The 19,066-nt window shown below is 44.1% G+C and overlaps 1 protein-coding gene across 4 annotated transcripts in view; it reads left to right on the forward strand.

Moving 5' to 3' along the window:
* The window catches only part of naf1 (nuclear assembly factor 1 homolog (S. cerevisiae)), a 245,278-nt gene that overhangs the window by 44,409 nt on the left and 181,803 nt on the right, over nt 1-19,066 (forward strand). For all 4 annotated transcript variants that reach the window (XM_043698794.2, XM_043698785.2, XM_043698775.2 and 1 more), the window contains exon 3: nt 13,715-13,856. In XM_043698794.2, the coding sequence (XP_043554729.1) occupies nt 13,715-13,856 (142 nt within the window). The remainder of the gene's footprint in view (nt 1-13,714; nt 13,857-19,066) is intronic.

The following is a 19,066-nucleotide window of genomic DNA, read 5'->3' on the forward strand; positions in this document are numbered from 1 at the left end:
GGTTTAGGGTGAGAGAGGAAAGATATAAAAGAGACCTTAGGGGCAGCTTTCTTACGCAGAGGGTGGTACGTGTGTGGAATGAGCTGCCAGAGGAAGTGGTGGAGGTAACACAATTGCAACATTTAAGAGGCATTTGGATGGGTACGTGAATAGGAAGGGTTTGGAGGGATATGGGCCGGGTGCTGGCAGGTGGGACTAGATTGGGTTGGGCTATCTGGTCGGCATGGACTGGTTGGAGGGAAGGGTCTGTTTCCATGCTGTACATCTCTGACTCTATGTGAGCTTTACGCCGGCACCACTCCCCACCTCTTCCTCCGCTACATTGATGACTGCATTGGCGCCACCTTGTGCTCCCGCGCGGAGGTTGAGCAATTCATCAACTTCACCAACACATTCCACCCTGACCTTAAATTTACCTGGACCATCTCTGACACCTCCCTCCCCTTCCTGGACCTCTCCATCTCCATCAGTGACGACTGACTTGACACTGACATTTTCTACAAACCCACCGACTCCCACAGCTACCTGGATTACACCTCTTCCCACCCTACCTCTTGCAAAAATGCCATCCCGTATTCCCAATTCCTCCGCCTCCGCCGTATCTGCTCCCAGGAGGAGCAGTTCCACCATAGAACACACCAGATGGCCTCCTTCTTTAGAGACTGCAATTTCTCTTCCCACGTGGTTAAAGATGCCCTCCAACGCATCTCGTCCACATCCCGCACCTCCGCCCTCAGACCCAACCCCTCCAACCGCAACAAGGACAGAACGCCCCTGGTGCTCACCTTCCACCCTACCAACCTTCGCATAAACCAAATCATCCGCCGACATTTCCGCCACCTCCAAACAGACCCCACCACCAGGGATATATTTCCCTCCCCACCCCTCTCCGCCTTCCGCAAAGACCGTTCCCTCCGTGACTACCTGGTCAGGTCCACGCCCCCCTACGACCCACCCTCCCATCCTGGCACTTTCCCCTGCCACCGCAGGAACTGTAAAACCTGTGCCCACACCTCCTCCCTCACCTCCATCCAAGGCCCTAAAGGAGCCTTCCACATCCATCAAAGTTTTACCTGCACATCCACTAATATCATTTACTGTATCCGTTGCTCCCGATGCGGTCTCCTCTACATTGGGGAGACTGGGCGCCTCCTAGCAGAGCGCTTTAGGGAACATCTCCGGGACACCCGCACCAATCAACCAAATTGCCCCGTGGCTCAACATTTCAACTCCCCCTCCCACTCTGCGGAGGACATGGAGGTGCTGGGCCTCCTCCATCGCCGCTCCCTCACCACCAGACGCCTGGAGGAAGAACGCCTCATCTTCCGCCTCGGAACACTTCAACCCCAGGGCATCAATGTGGATTTCAACAGTTTCCTCATTTCCCCTTCCCCCACCTCATCCTAGTTTCTAACCTCCAGCAACACGATCCCCTGACGTGTCCGAACTTGTCCGACCTGCCTAGCTCCTTTTCCACCTATCCACTCCATCCCCTCCTCCCTGACCTATCACCTTCATCTCCTTCCCCACTGACCTATTGTACTCTATGCTACTCTATCCCCACCCCCACCCTCCTCTAGCTTATCTCTCCACGCTTCAGTCTCTCTGCCTTTATTCCTGATGAAGGGCTTTTGCCCGAAACGTCGATTTTGCCTGTCCTCGGATGCTGCCTGAATTGCTTTGCTCTTCCAGCACCACTGATCCAGAATCTGGTTTCCAGCATCTGCAGTCATTGTTTTTACCTCTATGTGAACTTTACCTTGTCTTTTGATCATTTAAAGGATAAGAAGGTTCACTGATTAAACTAACATCACAACACCAGTTGGCTTTGTTATCATTGCTAGCAGAGTGGGAGCAGCTGCAGTGTAGAATGCTGTGTTGGCCTAGCCTGCAGCTGCACACTCCGATGCGCTGGTATCCTCCATCTGAAGCATCTCCGGAAAGATGGAAGTCTTGCCAGTTTTGTGAAGCATTTAACTGCCTTTATCCAAGAATTGAGATTTCTCTGTGGAGTGATGCTGGGACAGACTGAATTTTGTTTCCAGGTTGGACTATACTGAAGTACATTTTGGAGAACTGGCTCCTTTCCACTTGATTTGGAGGGGATGGAGTGCTCACAAAGGACTGTGGATTTAAGAACTTTATTGGTGAATTTTGCTTTCCAGATGGGAGGATCCTTCAAACTCTATTTACTGTAATGAGCTAGTAATTGTTGTTATAATTATTGTATGTTGTGTATCAATAACTTAAATACTGGCTGTCAGAGTCTTGTGAAAGCTGGTAATGCTATTGGTTATCATGAAATGATAAAAGAAGGCGGTGTGTTTGTGTGTGTGTGTTTGTGTGTGTGTGTTTGTGTGTGTGTGTTTGTGTGTGTGTGTTTGTGTGTGTGTGTTTGTGTGTGTGTGTTTGTGTGTGTGTGTTTGTGTGTGTGTGTTTGTGTGTGTGTGTTTGTGTGTGTGTGTGTTTGTGTGTGTGTGTGTTTGTGTGTGTGTGTGTTTGTGTGTGTGTGTGTTTGTGTGTGTGTGTGTTTGTGTGTGTGTGTGTGTGTGTGTGTGTTTGTGTGTTCTGAGTCTTGTGAAACAAGAGGTTCAGCTGAGCATAACTCAGATCACATAAGAACTTGCAGTTAACAGTGGGATGCTGGAGGAAAGGGTATGGGTTAACAAGGTGGAAAAACATTCATTAAGAAGAGCCATTTAACAATATTCAAAACATTCAGTATGTAAGGACAGCTTAACACGGTGAAAAGTATTCATTATGTGAAGACAGTTAAGGTTAAGAACAGTCATTGTGTAACAGCAGATGGCTTAATCTTTACTGTTGACACTCACTGATTGCAACGGTCACTCAAACAATATGTATGTTGCCTTATCTGGATGCTCCTCCCTGTAAAATGGCTATATAGTTCATTGAGAAACTGCTATTCTAGAGAAGACTGTAAGCTCTTGTCTCTGTGCATGTAGGCGATCGTTCTCTCTCCCTTCAGGGCCCGGAATAAAGATGAAGAACGTAAAACTATGTATTTCTCTGAGCATTTTGCTTCAACTGAGGGGGAGTGGGATGACACAGCTGCCAATATTTATCAGCTTTTACATATGCTCGACCACTTGGAACCTCCTATTGTCCATGCCAACCTCCTTAATTAAGACTGTAAGGCAAAGGAGCAGAAGCTAGGCCATTCAGCTCATCAGGTCTGCTCCATCATTCAATCATGGCTGATAAGTTTCTCATCCCCATTCTCCCGCCTTCTCCCTACAACCCTTGATTCCCTTGACAATCAAGAACTTATTCTTAAATATACTCAATGACCTGGCCTCAAGTCTTCTGAGGAGGTTAATTCCATAGATTCACCACTCTGGCTAAGAAGTTTCTTCTCATTTCTGTTCTAAAAGGTCTTCTCTTTAATCTAAGGCTGTGTCCTTGGGTTCTAGTCTCTCCTGCTAATGGAAACATCTTCCCAACAACCACTCTGTCCAAGCCATTCAATATTCAGTAAGTTTCAATTTGGTTTCCCCTCCCCCCCCCCCCCCCCCCCCCCAATCCTTCTCAACTCCTGAGCATAGACCCAGGTTCCTCAAATGTTAAGCTTTTCACTCCTGGAACCATTTTCATGAACCTCCTCGGAACATGCACCAGGTCCAGTACATCCTTGCTGAGATATGAGGCCCAAAACTGCGCACAATACTCCAAATATGGTCTGATCAGAGCCTTTTAGAGACTGAGAAGTACATCCCTGCTTTTATATTCAAGTCCTCTCAAAATAAATGCCATTGTTGCATTTGCCTTCCAAACTACTGACTCAACCTGCAAGTTTACCTTGAGAGAGTCCTGGTCTAGAACTCCCAAATCTCTTTGCACTTAAGACTTCTGAATTTTCTTCCCATTTAGAAAGTAGTCCATGCCTCTGTTCTTCCTACCAAAGTCCATGACCTTACACTTTCCCACATTGTACTCCATCTACCACTTTTTTGCCCACTATCCTGTGTCCAAATTCTTCTGCAGCCTCCTCACTACCTCAATGCTACCTGTCCCTTTACCTATCTTTGTATCGTCTGCAAACGTAGTCAGAATGCCCTCAGTTCCTTCATCTAAATCGTTAATGTATAAAGTCAAAAGTTGTGGTCCAAACACTGAGCCTTGCGGTACACCACCTTGTCGCCAGCTGCCATCCTGAGAAAGACCCTTCTAGCCCCACTTGGCTTTCTACCAGACAGCCAAGCTTCTGCCCATGCTAGCATCTTGCCTCTAACCTTGCCATGGGCCCTTATCTTGCTCAGTAGCCTCCTGTGCAGCGCCTTGTCAAAGGCCTTCTTGAATTCCAGGAAGATAACATCCTTTGGCTCTCCTTGGTCTAACCTACTCATTACTTCCTCAAAGAATTGTAGCAGATTTGTCAGGCATGACCTTCTCTTGACGAAACCTCGTTGACCCTGCCCTATTTTACCATATACTTCCAAGTATTCAGAAATCTCATCCTAATCGATGAATTCTACAATCTTACCCATAACAGAGGTTAGGCTAATTGGTTTGTAGTTTTCCCTCTTTATATTACAATGGAACCTCGATTATCTGGCATTCGATTATCCGGCAAGGTCACAAGGTCCCGATACTCTGCTAAACTGGTATCTGGCATTTGATTATCCGAGCAAAATACTCCTCGCCTGTGTTGTTCGGAAAATTGAGGGTTTCTCTGTATATCACAGTCCTTCTCTATACTCACATTGCCACTCTTACTTGTGAACATGGATACAAAATATTCGGTTTGAACATTCCCCCAAGTCCATCCACAAATGACTCCTCTGATCCTTAATAACCCTACCCTATCTCTAGTTATGCTTCATATATCAATGATTTGTAAATGAGGACCAAATGTAATATTTCCAAGCTTGTGGATTCTACTTAGTAAAATGAGAATGTGTGAGGAACATGTAAAATGGCTTCAGGAGGATTTGGACAGACATCACGAGTGGGCAAGAATGTGGTAGATGGAATATAATGTTGAGAAATGAGGTTGGCCACTGGTGGGAGAGACACGTGCAAAGTATTTCTTAAATACTTTGGAAAGAACAGATGTACAAAGTGACTTCGGTGTTCTTGTCAATAAGTTCTTGAAAGCTAATGGGCAGGTGCAGCAAGCTATTAGGAAGGCTAAGCAAATGTTAGCCTTTATTGCAAGAGAATTTGCTTGCACATGTCGCTTCAGTTGTACAGGAGCTTGGTTAGATTGCACCTTAAGTACTGTGTGTGCTGTTTTGGTCTCCTTATAGAGTCATACAGCACAGCAGCAGATCCTTTGGTCCAACCAATCCATGCTGGGCGGCACGGTGGCACAGTGGTTAGCACTGCTACCTCACAGCACCAGAGACCCGGGTTCAATTCCCACCTCAGGTGACTGTGCAAACTCCACACAGACATTCTCCCCGTGTCTGCATGGGTTTCCTCCGGTTTCCTCCCACAGTCCAAAAAAAATGTACAGGTCAGGTGAATTGACCGTGATAAATCTAGGGGAATGGGTCTGGGTGGGTGCGCTTCGGCGGGTCGGTGTGGATTTGTTGGACCTGTTTCCACACTGTAAGTAATCTAATCTAATCTAGTAATCCCAAACTAAAGCAGTTCCACCTGCCTATGCTTGGTCCATATCCTTCCAAATGTTTCTTATTCATGTACTTATCCAAATGTTGTCCTCCTGTTGTAGCTGTAACTGCATCCACCACTTCCTCTGGAAGTTCATTTCATACACAAACCACTTTTTTTTTTTTAACTGCCCCTCTTTTTGCTCTCACCTTTAAAAATATTACCCCTAGTTTTGAAATCGCCAAAACTAGGGGGAGTTCACCTTATCTATACCCCTCATGATCTTATAAACCTCTCTAAGGTCACCTCTCAACCTCCTCTGCTCCAGCTGAACAAAGTGCAAGCCTATTCAACCTCACCTTATAACTCAAACCCTCCATTCCTGGCAACATCCTGAGAAATATTTTCTGAACTCTGTTCTACTTTATAATATCCTTCCTATAACAGGGTGAACAGAATTAGACACAGTACTCCAGAGTGCACTTCACAGATGTCCTGTGCAATCTCGACATGACGTTATACACCTATAGGAGAAAGTGAGGTCTGCAGATGCTGGAGATGAGAGCTGAAAATGTGTTGCTGGAAAAGCGCAGCAGGTCAGGCAGCATCCAAGGAACAGGAGATTCGACGTTTCGGGCATAAGCCCTTCTTCAGGAATGAGAAAAGTGTGCCCAGCAGGCTAGGATAAAAGGTAGGGAGGAGGGACTTGGGGGAGGGGCGTTGGATATGCGATAGGTGGAAGGAGGTCAAGGTGAGGGTGATAGGCCAGAGTGGGGTGGGGGCGGAGAGGTCAGGAAGAAGATTGCAGGTTAGGAAGGCGGTGCTGAGTTCGAGGGATTTGACTGAGACAAGGTGGGGGGAGGGAAAATATGGAAAATGGAGAAATCTGAGTTCATCCCTTGTGGTTGGAGGGTTCCTAGGCAGAAGATGAGGCGCTCTTCCTCCAACCGTCGTGTTGCTATGGTCTGGCAATGGAGGAGTCCAAGGACCTGCATGTCCTTGGTGGTGTGGGAGGGGGAGTTGAAGTGTTGAGCCACGGGGTGTTGGATTGGTTGGTCCGGGTGTCCCAGAGGTGTTCTCTGAAACGTTCCGCAAGTAGGCGGAATTTCAACTCTCCCCTCCCACTCCACCAAGGACCTATCGCATTTCCAGCAACACATTTTTCGTTATACACCTATACTCAAAGGACTGAGTAATGGAGACAAGAGTGCTAAACGTCGCCTTATCTGCGCTCACTTCTTAATGTAAACTTCAAAGGAATATGTACTTGAACCCCTATGTCTCTGTTGTACAGTGTTATGTGAGGCCATGCCTTTAATTGTATAAGTATTCTTACTTCAGGAAGCATGCTGTTACTATAAGTGGAGTGCCACAGTCTCACTGCACTTGCAGGACTTTCCAATGCAGAGTGATTGGGCAAACTGGACTTTTGATGAATGAGTGGTGTCTCATTTGAAACCTACAAAATGTGTAAAGGAATACACAGGGTAGATGCTGGTAAAATGTTTCTTGTCATTTGGAAATCTGGAATTAGAAAACACAATTTAAAATTGGGAGATGCCATTTTGATCCAAAATGAGAAATTCTGTTTACTCAAAGGGTTGGGAACCTTTGGAATTCTGAAGGCTGTAGGAGCTGAGGTCTTTGAGTTTGTTCAAGGTTGAAATGGATAGATTCCTGATCGAGCTGAGCCGAAAGGCCTGTTTCCACACTGTACGGATTCTATGGATTCTATTCTATGGTCTACAGGGTTATGGGAGGGGCTGGGTAAAAGATAATGAAGTATTCGATTAGCCATGATCATTATGAATGGTGGGACAGGCTCAATGGGATGAATGGCCTACTGTTCTGATATTCTTATGTTCTACAGGACAATATGGCAATTTATGTGCAATAAATGTTGGTCTAGCCAGCAAAGCTGACAACCTGTGAGCAAATGAAAATGAAAAGCTGTGTAGATAAAATCATACCTAGGATTGCTGTGTACAGTTTTGGTTGCTTATGTGAGAAAGGACATAATTGCATTTGAAGCAGTTCAGAGAAAGTTTGTTCATTCATTGGTTCCTAAGATGAGCTAGTTATCCTATGAGAACAGATTATCAAATTGTATGGTACAGAAAAACCCTTCAGCCCATCAAGTCTGCACCAACAAAAAAATGCTCCCAATCTACACTGGTCCCACTTTCCATCACGTTTTGGCCCACAGCGTCGAATGTTATGAAATTTCAAGTGCTCATTCAAGTACTTTTAAATGTTGTCAAGTTTCCTGCCTCACCACCGCACCCCCCGCCCCGGCCAGATTCCCACTACCCACTAGGTGAATTTGTTTTCCTCAAATCCCCTCTAAGTCTCTTGCCTTTCATCTTTTAAAATTTACGCCCTGTTGCTATTGAGCTTTCAACGAGGATGAGCAGATGTTCCCTATCCATGTTGTCTGTTTCTCATAATGTATACCTCAATCAAGTCCCCTGTCAGCCTTCTCTGTTTTAAGCAAACTACCCAAACTTATCCAGCCTCTTTTTTTTTCAAAGCTAATCCCAGACAATATCCGAGTGAACCTCCTCTGCACAACATTCTTCTTATGGAGCGGTGACTAGAACTGCACTTAGTTTAGAAGAATGTTGAGTGACTTGTTTGGAACATAAAGCACTGAGTGGACTTGACACGTGGATGCAGAAACCATGTTTCCCTCTTGTGAGAGAGACGACAAACAGGGGACAGAGTTTAAAAATAGGGAGTCTCCCATTTAAAATAGAAATGAGGATTTTTTTTTTCCTTCCTTGGAGAGTTGAGAATCTGTCGAATGTTCTTCCGCAGAGAATGATGATGGCAGTGTCATTGACTATTTTCAGACAGAGGCTGACTGGTGTAGTGAAGTGTGGGCCATACTTGAAGTGTGCACAGTGTGGTCGTCTTTGTGCATTGGAAGTGGTTCAGAGGAAGTTTATGCGATGAATGCCGGAATGAGTAGAGGTCCAGGAAGGGCATTCTCCTCTCTAAACACTGGAGTTTACAAGACCATGAAACAACTTGATTGAAACATGTAGGATCCTGGGAGGGGTCTTGACAGGGCTTATATGGAATGGATGGTTCTGCCTGTGGGAGAATCTTGAGCTAGTCACTTTCAAAATAACGGGTCACTCGTTTTAAGCTAGAGAAAGAGATTTTATTTCTCACAAAAGGTTTAATCTCTTTGGAACACTCTTCCTTGAATGCTGGTCACGTTTTTTATTAGGCTTTTTGGAATGTTTTCTTTCTCCCGGGAATGTGTGTTGTCAAAATAAAACTTATTTTATGAAACAGCAATCATCCTTTGTCAATAGGCTATACTGGAACAACTTGACTCCGCATGCAGCTTGTTCCAGATCACTTCCTTCAGTACTATTGCCAAAATGTTGTTGAGGGGCGTATAGGAGAAAGTGAAGACTTGCAGATGTTGGAGATCACAGTTGAAAAGTGTGGCGCTGGAAGAACACAGCGGGTTAGGCAGCATCCGAGCAGCAGCATAAGCCCTTCATCAGGAATGAGGGACGAGGGGGAAGGGGGGCTGAGAGATAATTAGGAGTGTGGGAGTGGGGCTGGGGAGGGTGTGCGGGGAATGTAGCTGGGAAGGCAGTAGGTAGACACAGGTAGGGGGTGATGGTGATATGTTGGAGGAGAGGGTGGAGCAGATAGGTGGGAAAGAAGATGAACAGGTAGAACAGTTCAAGAGGGTGGTGCTGAGTTGGAGGGTTGGATCTGAGATGAGATGGAGGAGAGATGGGGGGTGGGGTGGGAGTTTAGTGGGAAAAGGTGTAGTCAAGGTAGTTATGGGAGTCGGTGGGTTTGAAATAGATGCCCATGTTGAGTCAGTTGCTGGAGATGGAGACTAAGAGGTCCAGGAAGGGGAGGGAGATGTTGGAGATGGTCTAGGTGAACTTGAGATCAGGGTCGAATGTGTTGGTGAAATTGATGAACTGTTCAACCACCTCGTGGGAGCACGAGGTGGCACTGATACTATCATCAATGTAGCAGAGGAAAAGATGGGGAATGGTGCCACTATAACTGCGGAAGATGGATTTTTCCACATATCCAACAAAGAGGCAGGCAAAGCTGAGGCCCAGGCGGGTACCCATGGCTAATCCTTTGGTCTGAAGGAAGTGGGAGGATTCAAAGGAGAAGTTGTTGAGGGTGAGGACTGCCAATCGAATGAGTGTGTTGGTGGAGTGGTACTGGTTGCGTCAGTGGAAGAGGAAAAAACATAGGGCTTGGAGGTCTTCGCCATGGCAGATGGATGTGTACAAGGCCTGGGTGTCCATGGTGAAAATGAGGCATTGGCAGCCAGGAAAACGAATGTCATAGAGGAGGTGGAGGGTATGGGTGGTGTCACAAATGTACGTGGTGAGTTCCTGGACCAAGGGGGACAGGACAGTTCAAGATATGAGGAGATATGTTCAGTGGGGCAGGAGCAGGTGGCGACAATCGGTCGACTGGGGCAATCAGGTTTGTGAAGTTTTGGTAGGAGGTTGAACCGAGCGGTGCGGGGTTCTCTGTCTGAGGTTGGAGACTGTGGGTGGGAGATCCCCTAAGGTGATGAGATTGTGGATGGACTTGGAGATGATGGCTTGCTGATGGGAGCTGAGGTCATGATTGAGGGGACAGTAGGAGGAGGTGTCTGTGAGTTAGTGCCTGGCTTCAGTGGTATCAAGGATGATGTGCCAAGCCATGTAGTCCACTCATCACTCAGTGTCTTCAGCTATTTTCTGATATCAAATTAAGTGAATTGAAGTGGTTGAAGATGAGCATCTATCAGGTTGAGGATCTCTGAATTGAGATGAATCCACTTGGCACTCATGGCTGAAGATGAATGGAAATATTCCACCCTTGTCTTTTGCATTGATGTGCTGTGCTCTCCACCAACTCGGTGATTAAGGATGGGGAGATTTGTGAAGCTTCCACTTCCTATTGGGTATTAATTGCCCACTACAATTGTGACTGGATGTGACAGGATTGTGAAGCTATTGATTGTGTGATTGCTTGGCCCTGTCTATTGGTTGCTACCTTTCTTCTAAGCATGCACATAAGCCTATTTTGTAGCTTCAACAGATTGACAACTCATTTTTAAGTAAGCCTGGTGATGTTCCTGAATGCTTTACTTTACCATCAACACTGGTTCAGTTAAATGATAGTGATGTTTGGCTAGGTGTGACAGTCCAGGCTCTTGTTGAAGATAATTCTGGTGCTGATGACTCTCAAGAATGCCCAGTTTTGAGTTACTGGTTTGCTTGAAGTCTATCCCATTTAGTATGGTAGTAGTACAACGCAACTTGATGGCAATTATGCTCAGTGTGAAGACATGGCTGTATATCTGTCAGAACTGTCTGTTAATTCCTACTGGTTCCATTTATGAATGGATATGTTTGCAATGGGTAGATTGGGGATGGAGTAGGTTTTCTCCTTTTTGTTCTTTTGCCAACTGCCACAGACAGAGTCTAGCAGCTGTGCTCTTTTAGGGCTCTGTTAGCTCCATCTATAATGTTAAAAGATTAAATTGGAATAGCTCTCTGAACATTAATGTAATATTAAAGGGTAAAATGGCACTGACTCCACATTCTGGAAGTGGGTGGGGATGACATTCATGCAGGAATGGAGATGACTCCCTCTACATTTAGACAGTCATTTGCTGCTACTACCCTACTATTATCAAATTAAACTATCATTCAATCTCTTGCGTTCAGAAATGCTTTCATAGCCATCCCCTGAAGCTAGGCCATATCACACCCACATTGTCTTGGGGAATCACTGAGTCAGGAAAACATCTATATAATGATTCCCCAAGATTAGGGCATTTACATTTACATTATCCCAGAGGATGATCTCATCTTACCATTGTACCTGGGGTAACATGTGACTGAGAGGAGTGGCTGGGGGAGTTTTCTTGAGTGACATGTGACTGTGAGGGAGTGGCCAGAGTATCTGTGAGCATTTCCAACTGACCTGTATAAAGGTCAGTTTTCTTTGTTCGTGGCCTCTTTGACTCGATCTGGCAGGCCTGAGAGGGGTGGGGGGAGGCGAGGGGGGGGCGTCACCTAGTTTGTACTAGCTTTAATAAACTTTAACTGATCGCAGAAGTTGGTGTGTGCAAATTGCACCTCTGGGGGAAAAAACCTAACATCAGTTATGGTGCAGCCAAGCTATTCTTGGTGGACTTTTGAAGACCTCCACTCGGAGTACAATCAAATTGTCACCCTGTGCCTCCTGCAAGTGACCTTCAACATGGAAGGTAACTGATTCGTCAGCTCTGGGGTTGTTAGTCTATTGGCAATCCTTGCCCATGTTTGGTCTACTGCTAAGTTCATGGGCTTCAGAGTCAATGTTGAAGTTGCAATAATTCCAACTCCTGTTTTCCTCATTAATGATTTACTGGATCTGCATGCTAACTTAATGATTCATTTACCAGGATCCCCAGAAACTCCCATATCTGAGTTCTGCAAACTCTCTGTCCAGTTAAATGAAATGCTGCTCTTTTAATCTTCTTTCCAACTTAGCCCAATCGTGTTTAACAAACAAAATTAAGGATAGTATTATAACATGAGGACTCATGTAAAGTTGCTAGAAATAGTAGTAAGCGCGAGGACTTGAAGCAATTTAGAGTTTAGCAGAGGTGCAACAAGAGATTGATTGATTCGGTGGAAAGTAAGCATATGAGAGCAAATTTGCAATGAATGTTAAAATACTTCTGCAAGTACGTTTTTAAAAAACATTGGTTAAGCCAATTGTAGGGCCGTCACAGTCTGAAACACAATGGAGAATAAGGAAATGACAGCAATTAGCAGCTACCTTTTTGCTCTGTTAACAAAAACAACCCCCAGAAGTGTGAGGGGTGCAAGGGTCATGGCTAGGAGGTATTGAAGCAAATTAGTATTTGTAAAGAAAAATAGTGTTAGAGAAAGTAATGGGACTTACCGTTGACAAATCCGGGAATGATAATCTGCATGCCAAGGTAGTGAAGGAAATGGAAATATTAGTTGTTATCTTCCAAATTTTTGTAGCGTCTGAAATAGTGCCAGCATATAGTGCCAGAAAAAAAGGAGTTTGAGGGGGGACCTGATTGAGGTTTACAAAATCATGAAGGGTTGAGACATGGTAGATAGAGACAAGCTTTTTCCCAGGATGAAGGATTCAATAACAAAAGGTCACCCTTTCAAGGTGAGAGGTGGAAAGTTTAAGGGATACACGCGGCAAGTATTTCACACAGAGGGTGGTGGACGTTTGGAACGTGTTGCCAGCAGAGGTGGTAGAGGCAGGCATGGTAGATTCATTTAAGGTGCATCTGGACAGATGCATGAATAGGTGGAGAGCAGAGGGATACAGGTGCTTAGGAATTGGGTGACCGGTTTAGACAGTGGATTTGGATCGGCTCAGGCTTGGAGGGCCGAAGAGCCTGTTACTGGGCTGTAAATTTTCTTTGTTCTTTGTTCATATTCGAACTGTTTCTTTTAAAAATAGGATGAGGGAGGGAGAGAGCCAGGAATTACACAGAATAATTACAGATTTAACATCAGCAGTAGTAAAAATACTGGAATCTATTAGGAAGGATGTTATAACAGGACATTTAAATGCCATCAGCATTACTCAAAGTCAACATAGGATTGTAAAATGGAAATTGTCTGATTAAACCTACTGGAGTTCTTTACTAGATATAATGTGTAGAATAGATATGGTGTGTTTTGATTTTCAGAAAGGTTTTGGGAAAAAAAAATCCCCAGTAATCTCTTTGGTGGGAATCTATAGCTTGGGTACCAGCTATTCAGTGTATATCAGTGATTTGAATAAGGGAGTCATGTATAACATTTCCTAATTTGTTTGACAGCATGCTTTCAACTAGTTTTGTAAGTTACAAGTATGTGGCAGCTGCAGGAAAATGAAGATAAATGTGAAACTATGTTCTTTGGTAGGACAAGCAGAATGGCAGATAATTAACTAAATAGTGATAGATTTGAAAATATTGAATATAAAAAGGAAGCCCGTGTCCGTGTACACCGGTCATTGAAAGCAAATCTGCAGTGCGTGAGGAGTTATGACAAATAGTATATTGGCCTCCATTACATGAGGACTTGATTACTTTTTAATATGATTAATTTGTATTTTGTTTCAGTGACTCCGATTCTACGTCGTCATCGTCATCATCATCTTCACTGTCCGTGTTTGTATTGTCAGATGGTGAAGATGATGATCAGGAGCTTGGAGGAAAGAGAAAACCCCAACCAGTCAAAACAAAGGATGAACTGCTATTGGAGGTGGGTCCTGGCTTCGAATTTCATTGACTTTGTGGAGTTCAGTGGTGATCAGGGAAAAAAAAACTTGATGATTTCAAGTTGTTCCCTATTATTTTATTGCCTTAGATTCCAAAGTATTTGCAACGGTAGTAATTGATAGTCATACACTCAAAACAATTATTCTCTTCTCTTGCTGAGCTATCTTTGGCCTGTGTTCTCATCTAACAGGCAAAATATGTCGTTAAGTACTTTGCGTAGGTCAAATTTACATCAGTCTTGACTGTATGAGTATGCTGTTAATTGGGACGGGTTCCTGAGGAGGTGAGATCAGTATAAACTGGATGGATTAAACCTGGGCAATACCCAGGCCTGATGCTCTAAGGATAGTATGTGTTAGAATAGTTGTGGTGGGTTTAAACTAGTGGGTGAGAATCTAAGCTAGTAGTCAGATGAAGGCGAATTAAAGACCGGAGTAAAAGAGAGAAAAGGAACAAGAGAAGTGATAGGCATAGGAATCAAAAGTCAGAATCAAACAAAGCCACAGTGGTGGGGGGGGGGACAAAAAAAAGGTGGGAATGGGGCAAGGAATATTAAAAAGACAAGTCTTAAGTCTTTGTGCCTGGATGCATGGAGCATTCAAAATTAAGTGGATGAATTAATTGTGCATATAGATGTACACCGGATATATTTGGGATTAAGGTGGCATGGCCATAGGGTGGAGAAAGTGAGAACTGCAGATGCTGGAGATCAGAGCTGAAAATGTGTTGCTGGAAAAGCGCAGCAGGTCAGGCAGCACCCAAGGAGCAGGAGAATCGACATTTCGGGCATGAGCCCTTCTTCAGGAACGTGGTGACCAGGGAGAGGAGCTGAAGATTCAGGGGTATTCATTATTTAAGAAGGACAGACAAAAAGGAAAATGTGGTGAGTTGCATTACTCGCTAAAGAGTTAAAAACAGTGTCTAAGATAATGTCTTTCCTCAATAATGTGTTTGGGTACAGTTGAGAAATACCAGAGGCAAATAAAATTACGAGGGTGATATATAGTCTATGTAGTGGCTAGAATGGCATCAAATAGGAAATTGGAGATGCTTGCAGTAAAGAAACACCTGTAATTATGGTGACTTGAATTTGTGTATAGATTGGGTGAATCTAGTTAGCCATGATACCAAAGATGAATGATTCCTGGACTATTTCTGGGATGTATTCCTAATCGGTACATTTGAGAAACCAACTAGAAAACAGGCCATTTCAGCCTGGGTATTAAGCGATGATGAATAATTGATGTCGTTGAGACACCCCTTGGGGATAAGCGACCATAATATTATCGAATTCTTCGTCAAGGTTGAGTGTGAGGTAGTTAATTCTGAGATTTAGGTCCTGAATCTTAATAAGGGCAACTGCAATGATATGAGTCATGAGTTGGCTGTGATGGATGAGGAGATGTTACTGAATGTTAGAGGTATAAATTGTTTTGTCACCTGTGTTCTCACTAATGCTTATTTCAGAAGGCAAGTTATAACTGATGCAAAGTAGCACTGTTTGATATGTATATTTATATTTTCTTCTCTGTGGAAGAAGTTTTCCTTCTTACTAGATTTTACTTGCACAATCCCATCCTCTGCCTGAAAACTGAGTAAATTAGCCCATTAGTGCTTTGCATACTTGAATAAACTTGCACTAGTTGTGATTGCAGCTCTGAGATTTGGAATAAAGTTATCTTTTGATTTCTATGTAATAACGTGTTGGTTGACGATTGAAGTGAGCTAATGGTAGACCTGATATGACAGTACGTAAAACGTAGGTGGCAATGGTACTTTGGTTTTCAATGTGTTTAAAAACTCATAAACATGATTTAGAAATGTCACAGTAAATGAAATTATGCAGCATCAGTGTGGAGATTGTCAGTAATTTTTCTGTTGCAAAACGAGCCACTTTGTGTATGATCCTTCTATGTTCTGATTAGAAATTAAGAATTTGCTGGAAATTTTTACTTATGGCATGACATGGTACAGGGGAAAGCTTATCACTTATAGATTTATTGATATGGACTTTGCCAAAAACAGAGGATCATTGATTATCTGAGAGAGATGGGCAGGCACTATTTCGTTCGGTTAATTGATTTCCTCTGGGGCTCGGAGTTTTCTGTGAAGTCTGCTCCCCGTTCAGGAGACTAGGCAGCATCACACTGCGCACGAGACCCAGCCCCCTGGCTGCTCTCCACCCCATCCGCTCCCACACTGCACCCCGCCCCCAACCCCGTCCGCTCCCATCCCACAGCAAACTGCTGCTGCCTTTGTAAGTTAAGTCTCCAAATAGTGTGCGCGCGCACACAACATTTTGACAGGTTCCACCTCTGCCCTGTACAGGTCTGTGTTGGAGTCTGTGTGGGAAGGTGGGCGGGATTTAGGTTACACCCCTATGTAGAATTCTAGGGAAAGTGTGGAGGGGCAAGGGAGAGAGAGAAGGCAGATGGTCAGTCATTTGGAGACGGTACCTGGACTGTCCTTGGCAGCATTTCAGTGAGCCGAGTTTGTTTTTCATCATTGCACCTGTAAACAAAAGACGCGATCAGGGTTGACATAGCTCTTTGACGTAATGTTTCTACTGGGACCTGGAGATTCCCTTCGGATAATCCGACATTCGGATAATTGATACTCGGATAATTGAGGTTCCTCTGTATATAATTTTTATGACCCAGTTCAGCCTAATGTTCTATAAATAAGGGAAGCACCATTTGTAGATGTTGATTTCTGCTGTTAATACATCTTCAATGGCTGCAAACTTAAACTGTTTACAGAAATTCTTTTTTAAAAAAAGACATCTTAAGTATCTTCAAGATGCGGTAGATTGCTGAAGAAATGACCAATTTTGACAAAGCTTTTCAATTTGCGTTCATACAACAGTTCGCAAGAAATACCAAAGTAAAGGGAAAACATTTACACTAGGAGAAAGTGCAAATTTTTTGGCAATGGACTGTGATTGGTCGAGATGTTGCCACGAAGGATGTACCAATTAATAATAAAATGACAGTTAACCGTCAATCTTGGATTTTTTTTTAAATTTGGCGGCTTGGTTTCTGGTTTAGAACATTGCCATGAGAGATTAATCTGTGAATGGCTGACCCCTATATTAAGTTGAAGCAACACTGTGTTTAACTATTCCTTCTGTTTGTAAAGAGAAGGACCCCTTTTATTAATATAGCTTTCATTATGTGGAAATGTGCAACCCTGCAAACCTGATAGAATCTACGGTTGTCATTGACAGAGTAATTCTTTGCATGCTCAGAATTTTTCAGCAAATGTTGTCCAAGTGGAGGTTAACAACCAATGTTGGACAGTTTTTGAATTTTGCAAGCGCAGGGCAGTTTCGTACAGAATGCATCTTGCGTAATGTCAGGAGCTGAAAGGATGTGTTGTTTGATGTGATGTACAGAATATATTATCTAGGATCACCAGCTCTGAAATTCATATACCCCATTTCTCATTTGCATGATGGGCAGAAGGTCTTGTTGGCGTGATGCAGCAACGTATTCACATGAATGCCACTTGTACTGCTACTGCATGGTAGCAGGGTGAAGCAGATAGCATCATCTTTTCCTTAAATCTTTATGATAGATTACCATGGAATGTTAATGTAAGGTAGACTGGGCACTTTGTGCGATCAAAAATGATGACCATGGTAAACCTGGCAGCATGATGTTAGGGTGGTACACACTGCTGCCTTACAACTCCAGGTTTGATTCCAGACTTAGGTGACTGTCTGTCTGTCTGTCTGTCTGTCTGTTCGGAGTGTGTACATTCCCCTACTGTCTGAGTGGGTTTCCCGTGTGCTCTGGTTTCCTCTCACAGTCCAAGATTGTGCAGGTTAGGTAGATTGGCCATGCTAAATTGCTCCATCGTGTCCAGTGATGTGCAGATTAGGTGAATTTGCTACAGTAAGTATGGTGTTACAAGGATAGGGTGGGAGGGAGTGGCTTTCACTTGGCACAGAGATCTGTGTAAAAAGCAGCCAGAAAACACTTGATTTTTCAGCAGAACTTTGAAGATTAACACTGCAGGAGGTACCTAGGTCAGAAAGTGTGGTAAAGATATCAAGAAGTGTTTCATCCTGGCCTGCTGCTAACTCTCCTGGATAATTACATTTGGACTAGGCAAAAGTGAGGACTGCAGTGTTGGAGATCAGAGTCTAGATTAGAGTGGTGCTGGAAAAGCACAGCAGGTCAGGCAGCATCTGAGTAGCAGGAAAATCGACATTTCAGGCAAAAGTCCCTCTTCATTGCTGATTGAAGGGCTTTTGCCCGAAACATCGATTTTTCCTGCTCCTCTGCTGCCTGATCTGCTGTGCTTTTCCAGCACCACTCTAATTTAGACTCTAAAAACATTTGGAGTTACTTACAGAAACCAGGGTAGTGAAAGACAGTGATTAAGCTATCTCATAGAGTCATAGGAGATACAGGAGCAGAAACAGACCCTTTGGTCCAATCCGTCCATGCCGATCAGATATCCTAATCTAATCTACTCCCATTTGGCAGCACCCGGCCCATATCCCTCCAAACCCTTCCTATTCATATACCCACCCAGATGCCTTTTTAAATGTTGTAATTGCACCAGTCTACACCATTTCCTCTGGCAGCTCATTCCATTCACGCACCACCCTCTGTGTGAAAATGTTGCCCCTTAGGTACCTTTTTATATGTTCCCCTCTCACCTTAAATCCTTATAGTTTTGGACACCCCCACACCTCGCAAAAGACCTTGTCTTTTTACCCTATCCATGCCCCTCATGATTTCATAAACCTCTAAGTCACCTGTCAGCCTCTGATGCTCCAGGGAAAACAGTCCCAGCCTGTTCAGCCTCTTCCTGTAGCTCAAACCCTCCAACCCTGGCAACATCCTTGTAGACTTGAACCCTTGCAAGTTTCACAACATCGTTCCAATAGGAGGGAGTCCAGAATTGCACAAAATATTCCAGAAGTGGCCTAACTAATGTCTTGTACAGCCACAACATGACCTCCCAACTCCTATACTCAATACTCTGACCAATAAAGGAAAGCATACCAAATGCCGCCTTCACTATCCTATCTATGTGCGACTCCACTTTCAAGGAGCCATGAACCTGCACTCCAAGGTCTCTTTGTTCAGCAACATTCCCCAGTACCTTCGCATTAATTGTGTAAGTCCTGCTCTGATTTACCTTTCCAGAATGTAGATCATGGAGCAGATATATTAAAAT

Source organism: Chiloscyllium plagiosum, unplaced genomic scaffold (assembly GCF_037043375.1).
Source record: "Chiloscyllium plagiosum isolate Xiang-an unplaced genomic scaffold, Cpla_swu_hap1 HiC_scaffold_1, whole genome shotgun sequence".
NCBI classification, from domain to species: domain Eukaryota; kingdom Metazoa; phylum Chordata; class Chondrichthyes; order Orectolobiformes; family Hemiscylliidae; genus Chiloscyllium; species Chiloscyllium plagiosum.